Raw genomic sequence first — 11,881 nt, 5'->3', positions numbered from 1 at the left:
GGAGCAGTAAATCAACCATGGGCAGGTCCATCCCTCATGCTCCATTTCACATTCAGGCGTTTGTATGTGAGCATATGTATTTGCTTGTATATACACACATACATATATACATGATCATTTCACAGACACGTAAGGACAGTAAAATGCAATTTGCTAAGGCACAAGGTTAGGGAAATTTCACATATCTACATTCTCTCCACTTTCCATAAAACTAGCAAGATACCCTGTTGCATTAAAGCAAAACTTGTTTCGCTTTAGGTTCTTACTTTAAACCATTAAGCATTTGGTTCTACTACCCTAATTTCCTGAAGCCACATCTTTCTTTACTTACCACATATACATTCCTCGAGTAAGTAAACTCCTGGCCAGGTTCCTTCCTTAGCTCAATTTCTTCCCTATTTTTAAAGTGCACAGGGCTCTCTCCTTTCAGCAGAGCCCCGGCAGCCTGGGGGCAGCTGAGACCCCTTCTCCTAAAATTTTACAGCCCTCTACAGGCATATTTACAAAGTGTTACCTGAAAATACCAAGGAGCCTCGACATTCCATTTGTGTGCAATTCATTAAAAGAGTTTACATTCATTCCACTGGTAAGAATTATTTACTCCTCTGGCTCTGTTTGAAAGGATGTGGTAGGTCTGAGTCAACAGAACTCTAGTCTTTTCCTCCCCTTCTTCACAGGCATTAGCCACTCCACAGGTGTAAACCCTCAGACCAGAAGATCAGAGTGCAGAAAGCGCATGAGATCGGAAGCACCAAAGCTTAGCTCCGACTGCAACGCACCTCCAGGGATTAAGGCAAAGCCACAACCAACCAGCCAGCTCCTGAGGATTATTAACAGCGGTAATGAGGAAAACATTTTGAACTTGGACCTCAAATCACACTCAGTGTGCTAAATAAATGCAGGCATAAATATAAAATGAATTTTAACAAGTTTTAGCTTTAGGCTTCTTCTTAGTGCTCTTTTTCCAAGTGTAATGTGCAGAATGCACCACTAGAGAGCAACCATTTCCTTTAGGAAAAAACTGCTATAGAAAATCTATTGATTTAACCACAATGAGATACCACCTCACATCCAAAATGGCTATACTCAAAGAAAAAGACAAGACAAAGTGTGGGAGAGCATGAAGGGAAACCAGAAACCTCACACTGTGCTAACAGGAACATCACAGAGAGCAGTTTGACAGTTTCATAAAAAGTTCATTCCCATACACCCAGCAATTCCACTTGTAGGAACCTACCCAAGATAAGGAAAACACGTTCACATGAAGACATGTCCATGAACATTCATGGCAGTATTACGCATAATAGCCCAAACTGGAAACAATCCAAATGACCAAGTGGTGAACGGATAAAGAGGATGCGGTGTATTAATACGATGGAATACTATTCAGCAATAAAGATGCTACAGCATGGATGAAATGCACCTCAAAAACATTATGCTAAGTGAAAGCAGCCAGATGAAAAAGATTATATTCAGTATGATTTCATTTATATGAAATACCAGCAAAGGCAAATTTATAGGCAGAAAGCACCTTAGTTGCCTGGGGCAAGAGGCAGGGAGGGAGGCGTGGAGAGTGACTGCAAGAGGGGCTCCTGAGAACTTTGTGGGGATGATGAAAAAGTTCTAAATCTGGGTTATGGTGACACGGACACAACTCTATAAATTTACTAAATCACTGATTGTAAACCCAGTGCGTGAATTTTATATAAGTTATACCTCAATAAAGCTGACTCCCAAAAAAGCACACTGTTTTAGTACCGCATTAGAACAGGTATTGAGAAATGAAGTAAAACACGCAGGAGGAGAAAAAGTGGAGCACTGCATGTTGAACTGAGGGACAAACAGCCACCATGTCATTCAGTCCTGAGCTCTGGTTTCCAGACAGGAAAAAAGATCATTGTTTGCAGACGAAGAGGGGGAAATCAGGGAATTTATGGTCAGGTAAGAATTTTATTACTTTTGGCCAAAGGCCAAAACAGAAACATTTTTTTAAAAAGAAAGGTGGCAAACTTTCAGGCAGAATGCACTCATTTTCTGGTTCTACATCAGTACTCTGGAGTCACATTTACGAAGGGATTTATAACACATCAACTTGCTAAGGGACTGGCGTATATAAAAGAGCTGATTTCGAGACACTCAGGGCAAAGCGAGACACACAGTGACAGACACATATCTATGCAAAGTAATCTTACATTTCATGAATTATCCTTTTAACTTCTCCTTTAAATTTACTCAAGAAACTTTAGGTATAACAATAAATATATGGGACCAAAAAACTCATTCTGTTAAGGTCTACTAACTAAGATATTCAATAAGCAAATTTTACAGAGGTTTAGTCTGCTGTACACAGGGGCCACAGGAGTCAGAACAGACCCCAGAGACTAACAACGAGTAGTACATGAGAGAAAGATAAGTGAATATCAATTAAGGCAAAACTGTGCCCTTTTTCTGGCTGTGGAACAGTAGTGGCAACAGTCTGCTTGTGGGGGTTATGAAAGACTAGACAATCTGAAGGGCATTCCCACTACTATTCTTGGACAAATTAGAAACAACATACTTTTATTTTTTTGGGGAGGAAGATTGGCCCTGAGCTAACATCCATTGCCAATCTTCCTCTTTTTGCTTGAGGAAGATTGTTGCTGAGATAACATCTGTGCCCATCCTTCTCTATTTTGTATGTGGGATGCTGCCACAGTATGGCTGGATGAGCAGTTTGTAGGTCCCCACCGGGGATGTGAACCCACAAACCACAGGCCACAAAAGCAGGTCATGAAAACTTAACCACTACACCACTGAGCTAGCCCCACAAACAAAATCCTTTTAAATGCTTTATCGGATTCCCAGGAAAGCAGGGAAATCTCCAAGGCCAATATATAAGCTGGAACCTGAACAGGAGAGGTAAGGAAACAGAAAAGCCACAGTTGCCTGGGGGGCAAATGCCATTATCCATGTTGGGACTGGGAGACTAAGCCCGGGACCCACAGTAAGGAAGGACGCCGAACCTGCACACTCGAATGAGGCCAGGGGCCAAGAAGAGAGCTAAGACGTCCTGGGGGCAGTTCCTGGTCTAGAGGAGCATACGCAAAACCTGAGAGAACACACTCAGCTCAGAAGCCCGGGTTCTCACAGGTTCAACTAAGCGCATGTCTACAGAATAAAGGCCCCAGACGCACAGGGAGGAACAGCCCCGAAAGGAAGAAGTCAGAGAGAACAGATTCAGACCCGTAAAGACTTCAGACACTGGTTTCTCAGCCACAGAGTATAAAGTTAACTATGTATGAAACGCCCAGAGAAAAAAAGATACAAACAAAAGAATTAAGAATTAAGAGTAACAATCCATCAACGTGACAAAGCAGATCTAAAAGAACAAAACGGGACTTCGGGAAATGAAAAACACAGTGATCGAAACAAAAAATTCAATGGTTTAACTGATTACATAGAGCTGAAGTGAAAAGTTAAGTTAACAGGAAGATAAAGTCCCAGAAAAAGAGAACAGAAGTAATCCTCAGAGTCCATGGCAGAAATTTCCAGAGCAGAAATACAGACATCACAAATCTAAGAATCACAACACGTCCCAACTGGACAAAGACAAAGACAGACACGTCCAGATGCAGCACAGTGAAACCACGGCTCAGAGCAGATGACATCTTAGCAGCAGCAGAGAGAAAAAGGACTCACAGGAAGGAAGGCTAACGAGACAGCAGCTGACGAAGTACAAAGGAAACCAGATGACAGTGGAACAATAACTTCCAAAGACTGAGAGAACACTAACAAGAATTCTATCCAGCAAAACTATCGAGAACAGTAGGTGCTGTGTACCTGAAATGTGCTGAGGGTACACCTGAAGCATTCTCACCATGCACACAAAGAAAGGAAATTGAGGTGATGCGTGTGTTAATTAACCCAACTGTGATAATCATTTCACAAAGTACACTCATGCCAAATCATCACACTGTACACTGTAAATATAGACAATTTTGTCAGTTATACTTCAGTAAAGCAGAACAAATTAAAAATTTATTTAAAAAAGAATGACAGTAAAATAGGGACATTTTCAGATGAAGAAAACTGAAAGAGATTTCTTGAACAGAACATCCCTAAAGTAACTTCTAGAAATACATCCTTTAGGAAGAAAATTACCTCAGAATGAATGTCTCAGATACACGAAAGAAAAATGATCAAAGCAAATCGAAATAAACATTTAATAATGTTTAAATGTGGGGTGGGAAACAACCAAAATGCTGGACAACAAAGGTTGGAAGAGGGGTAATGTGTTTTAGTATTCTAAGGGCCTCAGTGTTCAGGAGGGCATTTAATATACTGACGAACTTTGGACTGTTAAATTAAATATGTGTTGAAATTTTTAAGGTTAACCACTAAAAGAATAGAGAGGGGTGGAGGGGAAACAGAAACAAAAAAACACTAAAAAAAGACAAAGAGGGGCCAGCTGCGTGGCCTGCTGGTTAAGTTTGGCCTGCTCCACTTTGGCGGCCCGGATTTGGTTCCTGGGCATGGACCTAACACCACTGGTTGGTGGCCATGCTGTGGTGACAACCCACATAGAAAACAGAGGAAAAATTGGCACAGATGTTAGCTCAGGACCAATCTTCCTCAAGTGAAAAAGAGGAAGACTGGCAACAGATGCTGGCTCAGGGCTAATCTCCCTCAGGGTGGGGGTGTGGGACAAAGGTTCTTGAATAGTGGGGGTGCCAGTAAAATTTCTGACCACTTAATCCTAGCTCCACCACCCCAAATAAACCAGCCAGGGCAACTAGGATAACAAAATTAAAACCCTATGCACAACATCCTAATCCAATTAGGTTTTTCAGGAACCCCCAAATTTGAGCAGGTGTAAGATCTGTGCAATATTAGCAACCGAGCTGACAGCAACAGGTATGTGAACCACAAAAGAGCCAAAGGTACTCACTGAGAAATCTGGAAGACCAGCTCCAGGACAGCACTGAAACTGGATGGGGTTCTGCCTTACCCGATAGCAAGTGACAGCAAAAGGTCTGAGACAGGGTCTGAAAGGGCTGAAGTATTTTAGGCCCCATGAACTCTACAAAACCAACCAGTGACAGCTCCCTTCCAGGATAAAGTCCCTGGGAACAGAATCAAATACACATCTGAAAACACACCACTGAAAAATAAAATGTTCACCTCTTTTAAATTAGCATACATATAAATCAGAAAACCTCAACACACACAATGGAAACTAATCATAATATGCAATGTCAATACACTTCCCTCTGTTGATAGGTCAAACAGCCAAAAGAAAAACATGGCAATATACAGAAGACTGAACAACACAATTAGCTAGGCTTATATAATGTACAAACATGGAAAACTGCACCACATCAGTCAGGCTCTTTAAGAATACATAAATAGTAACAAAATTTAATTACATAACAGGCCATAAAACAAGTCTCAGTACATTTCCATGAAGTGTAATCATACAGATCATGATCATGGACCAAATGAAATTAAAAACAAAAAATACTTGGGGGCCAGCCCTGTGGCCTAGTGGTTGAGTTCAGTGTGCTCCACTTCAGCGGCCCATGGTTCACAGGTTCAGCTCCCAGGCACAGACCTAGCACCGCTCATCCAGCCATGCTGTGGTGGCGTCCCACATAAAACGGAGGAAGACTGGCACAGATGTTAGCTCAGCGACACTATTCCTCACAACAAATACATAAATAAATAAATAAAGTCCTGGGGGTGTAATGTACAGCATGGGGACTGTAGTTAATAATACTGTATTGTATATTTGAAAATAAATCTGAGAGTAAATGTTAAAACTTCTCATCACAAGAAAAAAAACCTTTAACTGTGTGGTGACGGGTTAACTAGACGTACTGTGGTGATCACTTCACAAAGTATACATGCACTGAGTCACGTATACACGATGAAACCAATATTATGCTATATGTTAATATTTCAATAAAATAAAAGACGTGGCCCCCCAAAAAGAAAAAGAAATATAATGATCAGAAATACTTTGATAATGCTAAGAGGTTATGAAAATCATCTTTCCTTAAGTGTACATATACTCCCTTGTGAGCGGAGAGGTCCAGCGGATAGTGGGTGGAAGAGTGAATTTTTCAGTCATAAAGAACACTGGTTACCCACTGATTAGTTGTGGATCTTGGACAAATTAGTTAATGTCTTTGAATCTAATGTTTAACCGTAAAATGCAAAATTATTGTAAAGATTAAAACATTATAAAATGACTAGTATAGATTACAGATTTAACAAATTAGTTATTAATATTCCCCATGACTATTACCCAGATTTAAGAAACCTCTTATATTGTAAAGAGTTGGTTCAGGTAGACTGAATTTAGCATCAACCAGTAAGATAATGGAAGACTGACTTGTTAAAAAAACAACAAAAACCCCCAGGATTTTTGCATTCAAATAAGGTTTCCCCTCAAAGAAGCTATATATTTCTTTTAAGGAAGTTACTATTGCTCAGAGTTAATTTTACAAATCTTCCATTGGGGCTGCTGAAAATATTTTGAAAATATTTTTTCCAGTGAAGGAAAACCTTAATTCTTTGAGGGTACACTTCACCTGTGATAGAAATACTTTGAATCAAGTCTGATGATGAAATCCACAGGGCCATAACCAAGATTCTGGTCAAAATGAACGTCTGACTGTGATGAGATATTCTCTTGGATGACTTACAAATGGCCTCTTCAGGCTATTTTCAAACACAAGTTTCAGAAAAGTTTTTAGCAATGGCAACATAGCTAAAAAACCCAAAATTACAGCTTCACGAGGTAACTACTTGGAAGGACAACATTCATCTTAACGCATAAAGAATCTCATTCCTGTGCAGCACAAAGCTGCAATTGCTGAAGAGAGAGTCGTTAAGATTAGTGAAACTACTTACGTCAGTTGCCTTTAACCTTTAATTTGTTTAAGAGTGACAAAAATCTATTTTCAGTTAAACATAAAGATCCCTTTTATAAACAGAAAAATATTACAGCCAACCTATTAAAACAGATTTTGTATCTGAGGATGGAGAATAAACAATTACACAGCTTTGAAAGGCTTCAATAAAAGCAATCAAACAATGAGAAGCAAAGTTACACAGACCTTGTAGAAAGTTCCTATTCATGACAGACACATGCAGTATACTCTGAATCAATAAATAGCACTGATGTGAACCCAACTCTCTGATCTCAGTACTTAGTAGTACATATGATAATTTATTCTTCTGATTTGCTGGAGTATTACTACACAAATTTACGTACGGTTTTAAGAAAATATTACAGAGGGGGCTGGCCCCGTGGCCGAGTGGTTAAGTTCGTGTGCTCCGCTGCAGCCGGCCCAGTGTTTCGTTGGTTTGAGTCCTGGGCGCGGACATGGCACTGCTCTTCAAACCACGCTGAGGCAGCGTCTCACATGCCACAACTAGAAGGACCCACAACTAAGAAGATACAACTATGTACCGGGGGGCTTTGGGGAGAAAAAGGAAAAAATAAAATCTTTAAAAAAAAAATATTACAGAGAAATTTTATTGCCACTTGTAACTTCACATAAAGGGGAAAAAGAGACAGAGCCAACGACATCCCAATACCAATTTCTTTAAAAGTCTGATATGAGAAACCACAGAAAACATTCTTAATTGATAAGCCATGAATTAGATTTTAAATGCATTCTCTTATAAGAGATGGAGAAAAAAGGAACAAAGAAAATTCTCAAGTTTATCATTTGCAAGAGTAGTTTATGCAATTTCAACAATCTCTTATCTAGGCATTCAATAGCATTTTAAGTTCGAAATTCATTTGGGAATTAAGAGAATAAATAATACTCCTTAGAGGGAGTACTAAGTTTACACTAACATTTAAAAAATGATGAGTTACACAGAACACAGTAAAATTAGCCAAAAACAATAAGAAGAAATTTGTTCTTAAAGGGGCAGTGCAATACAGTAAGCAGTAGCTTTCATGATCATATGGGACAATCAAACATAAGCACCTAGAAATATTTCTTGAAGAAACAATACACAAAATTTTCACCTTTTCTTTTTTCCATTTACAATTTCAAAATTTTAGCTTTATCTTATGTCACTGTTTGGTAGGCGCTATTAACATCTGAGGTTGAAGTGACAGCCCTCACAATTAAGAAGCTACTTCTTTGAACATTTCATTTCTTCATTCCTATGAACATAATCACCTCTCAAGTGCATGACTTCTTCAGCCTGATTCTCATTCATATCTCAAAGAAAGTGTTTTCAATAAAGAGACTGCATATTGATTCCACTATTTGTCTTTTCACACCATTGTCAAGTCCGTGAAGGCAATGCTTCCGACTGCTCACACATAATGTACAGACAGCACAGGATCCCTTTACTTTACTTTACTTATAAGGAGTTCATATTTTATGGGTAGCTAGGGTACTAACTTAGTATGTTAGATGACTACCGTGTAGTAAAAACCGGAAACAGCAATGTAATACCTTTATGCCCCTAAAATCTATACATACAACAAAGGCAGAAATATGTTAAAGAAAAAAAGATTTTATATAATCTTGGAAACAATAAGATGAAGACATTTCCCTTACCAAAATAAATATAACAAACATCCAGTAACCACAACTAGACAAGCTTATAACACAAGAACTCCACTAGACATGAGAAACTGACAGTTGAAGCCAGGTTTTGAGACTTACTCTCTACACCCAGCCAGTGAGTTCTACAGAGTTAAGTGCATTTGGGATGGACTGAAATATGGGTCTAATTTTACAAGAGAACACTGGTTCAGATGCAGCAATGACCTCTGAACGTGCCCATAGGCTGACAGCAAACAATGGCCTAATTCGGGAACTTTTAAATCTGCTCCATGAAAGACCTTTTTTACTTGCTGGCCTGGGCCTTCTGAGAATATTTTCTTTTTCTTTTTCTGGGTCTAATATACCCAATAGGCCCTGGCTTTTGTAATGTGGCTTTCTGTCCTAGCGTACTGACAAGCCCAGGCTGCCAGTGAATGAGAACCATCAGAGCTACTAGGCAATGAACTTCAGGGAGGGCTGGATGGGGTAGTGTTCTTCACCACCCCAGCGTGCTTGTGAACCAGATGACTGCCCAGCAGTGAACTGCACTACATTCTAACCAAGACTAAAGGGAAATTTAGGAAAGCCTGGAAGAGAGGTACCCAACTACATTACAAATGCAAAATAGAATATTTTACCATTCTTCATAAATATTTATAAAAATATATACACATAATGAACAGACCAGTTTATAATGCTGGTTAAAATCAAGAAGAGTTATTAAATCAGTAGGTGTGTAAATATCCTGGCTTCAAATTAACGTACAGAAATATTTTCACCTAAAGTTCAATAGATAAACCAGAGAGGACTGAATAAAAGGACAGCAGCAGCTTCAATCATTCTGTTTCGACCAACAATATCTTCTACTGGTACCGATGAACTTGAAGTAATCAGTAAAGAACAGTCTATGAAGGGTTTTTGTAAAAATGCATTCATTTTCTGATAATAAATAAATCCAGACTCTGTACAGTTAGAAAAACCAGGATGGTTCGCAAACGGCAAAATAGAAAGGTAATACATCTTGGGTTTGAAATCAAATGACTAAATCAAAGAAGAGTGTTAAACATAATTTCAGATTGCCCTCATTGAGGAGTCACGTAATCGGCACCATTCCCTCTCAACGCCTCTCGACCGGGCACTGGAACAACATCAGCTCTAAAGCCTTCTCCTCGAATACTTCCTCTGGTTCAGTTCTTGCTTATTATGAAACAAACTCTTTTCGCATGAGATGAAAAAATAAGTTGAGATTTGTTGGGATGGAATGAGTTCCGCTAGGTCTTTTGGTGTCCTAACAATTCAAGCTGTGTTAAGGGCTTCTTACAGCACTTCTACAAGCTGACAACGCAGCCCGGTGGCACTGGGAAAGAGGAAACATTATTTCTACCTTCGTAAATATCCAAGAAATTGAAAAATCAACACCTAGAAAAATGCAAGGCATAAATTCATCAGCACCAAGTAGAAATGATCTCTGAAAGGAGCAGGTCTCTTCTCTGTCCTACATCCTTGTGTTGACATCCTTGTATTGACGAGCAGGTTCTCATCTCCTCTCTAGGAAAGATTCACTGCCTGAGGTTAACACTTTTAGGCAAAAGAAAAGGTAAAACTCGGCAAATGACTCCATTTTATATTTTGATTCATCCACACATTTTTTAAAAAGGGATTTCAAGATTCTGGCACTACTTTAAACATTTTTTGGAGGAGGTATGGTTTCAGCTTAGAAGGTCTTCCTCCCTACTCCATTATTTCTAAAGTGGGAAGCATCAAATTTAACTTTATTACTAATAATTCTTTAGCTACCATTCCAAAAGTTGCAGTTAATCACAATATAACAGTTTCCATTTAAACAAGACTCTAGTAGTAGCTAAAACTGTTCAAAGGTGGTCATACAAAATCCTGATTGTCTTTTTTGCCTATCAGATATGACTAAACTGTTGGAACTCAAATCACATACAGTCAACCACATTATTGGATCCATGACCTACATCTCGAATTTGGCTAGTTAAACAGGCACACACAGCTACACCTGCTCCAGCTCTGCAGTGAGACACGGATCCAACCAGCTCCCACCTGAAAAGACAGAAGATAACGTTATCTTAACACAAAGCACGATTTACCTTACTTACAATACCAACCAAGACAAAAACTCCCTATTATGAGACTGGTTTTGAAAGACAGCAATCTTCCTGAGGGAGATAAAGATACGCCAAATGTTTTTTATTTACTACACGTAGCAGCATTTTAGCATTCTGGTGTAACTGGTACTGGAAGAGCCCATTAAAGCACAGAGAAAACATAAAAATTACCTATTCAGCACTGGATCAAACGCTTCTACTGTATTTAAGTAGGCATTGCCATTATGACCGCCAACTGCAAAGATCTTGCCCATCACTGTCGCGATGCCCACTCCACCCCTGGGAGTGGTAAGTGCTGCTACATAATCCCACTTGTTGCTTCGAGGGTCGTATCGCTCAACTGAACTCAGAGGAGAATTATCATCAAAACCACCTACACAAAGAAAGATTTGAGAAACGGCATGACGTTTCGTAGAATTTACTAGTAAATCTCAATGCAATATCTTCTACAACTCAATCTTTTTTTTTTTTTAAGATTTTATTTTTTTCCTTTTTCTCCCCAAAGCCCCCCGGTACGCAGCTGTATATTCTTCATTGTGGGCCCTTCTAGCTGTGGCATGTGGGATGCTGCCTCAGCGTGGTTTGATGAGCGGTGCCACGTCCGCGCCCAGGATTCGAACCAACAAAACACTGGGTCGCCTGCAGCAGAGTGCGCGAACTTAACCACTCGGCCACGGGGCCAGCCCCTACAACTCAATCTTTTAAAAACACTTCAGAAAATTGAGAAAATCAGGAAAATTCACCCCAACATCTATCACCACTACCAACTCCTACTAGGCATTTTCTATAATTCAAGATAATTTAAGTTGTATTTTACCTCCATACTAGAATTAAAAATCTCAAAATGGGAAAAACTGGACTCACTGCGTCTAAGCAGATAATTTAGAAGAAAAAAAAAAACCCCAGACATTCATACAATTTTCCCTCAGCCTCTCAGGGGCAAGCAAGACCGCACTGAGACTCCTTCTCTCCGTGTGGACGTGTGTGTTTTATATTGTTAAACAGTAAGTGGGCCTGAGAAGAGAGTAAGTTACACTAAATCTTTTGGCTTATTTAGATACGTTAGTTTTCCAACTGTTTCCCTTAATACTATAAATGCCATCATAATTACAGAGATGGTTGGTGGACTATGATTGAATTCTTAATCAATTTTTGCCAAAACTACATCTTTGTGTTACATATTACAGATGA

General features: G+C 39.3%; 1 protein-coding gene across 2 annotated transcripts in view; it reads right to left on the bottom strand.

The window, feature by feature from the left end:
* Window positions 1-7,506: 7,506 nt before the first annotated feature.
* The window catches only part of KLHL8 (kelch like family member 8), a 48,068-nt gene continuing 43,693 nt past the window's right edge, over window positions 7,507-11,881 (bottom strand). The window contains exons 9-11 of one of the 2 annotated variants that reach the window (XM_070263451.1): window positions 10,862-11,063; window positions 10,541-10,625; window positions 7,507-9,915 (exon numbers count right to left, since the gene is read on the bottom strand). In XM_070263451.1, the coding sequence (XP_070119552.1) occupies window positions 9,865-9,915; window positions 10,541-10,625; window positions 10,862-11,063 (338 nt within the window). In that variant the 3' untranslated portion in view covers window positions 7,507-9,864. Of the gene's footprint in view, window positions 10,626-10,861; window positions 11,064-11,881 lie in introns of both variants that reach the window. The other variant, XM_023637760.2, reaches the window with a different exon arrangement.

The sequence above is a fragment of the Equus caballus genome, chromosome 3 (genome assembly GCF_041296265.1).
Source record: "Equus caballus isolate H_3958 breed thoroughbred chromosome 3, TB-T2T, whole genome shotgun sequence".
NCBI lineage: Eukaryota > Metazoa > Chordata > Mammalia > Perissodactyla > Equidae > Equus > Equus caballus.
Note: the sequence above shows the minus strand (reverse complement) of the source record. Positions and strands in the feature narration are given on the sequence as shown.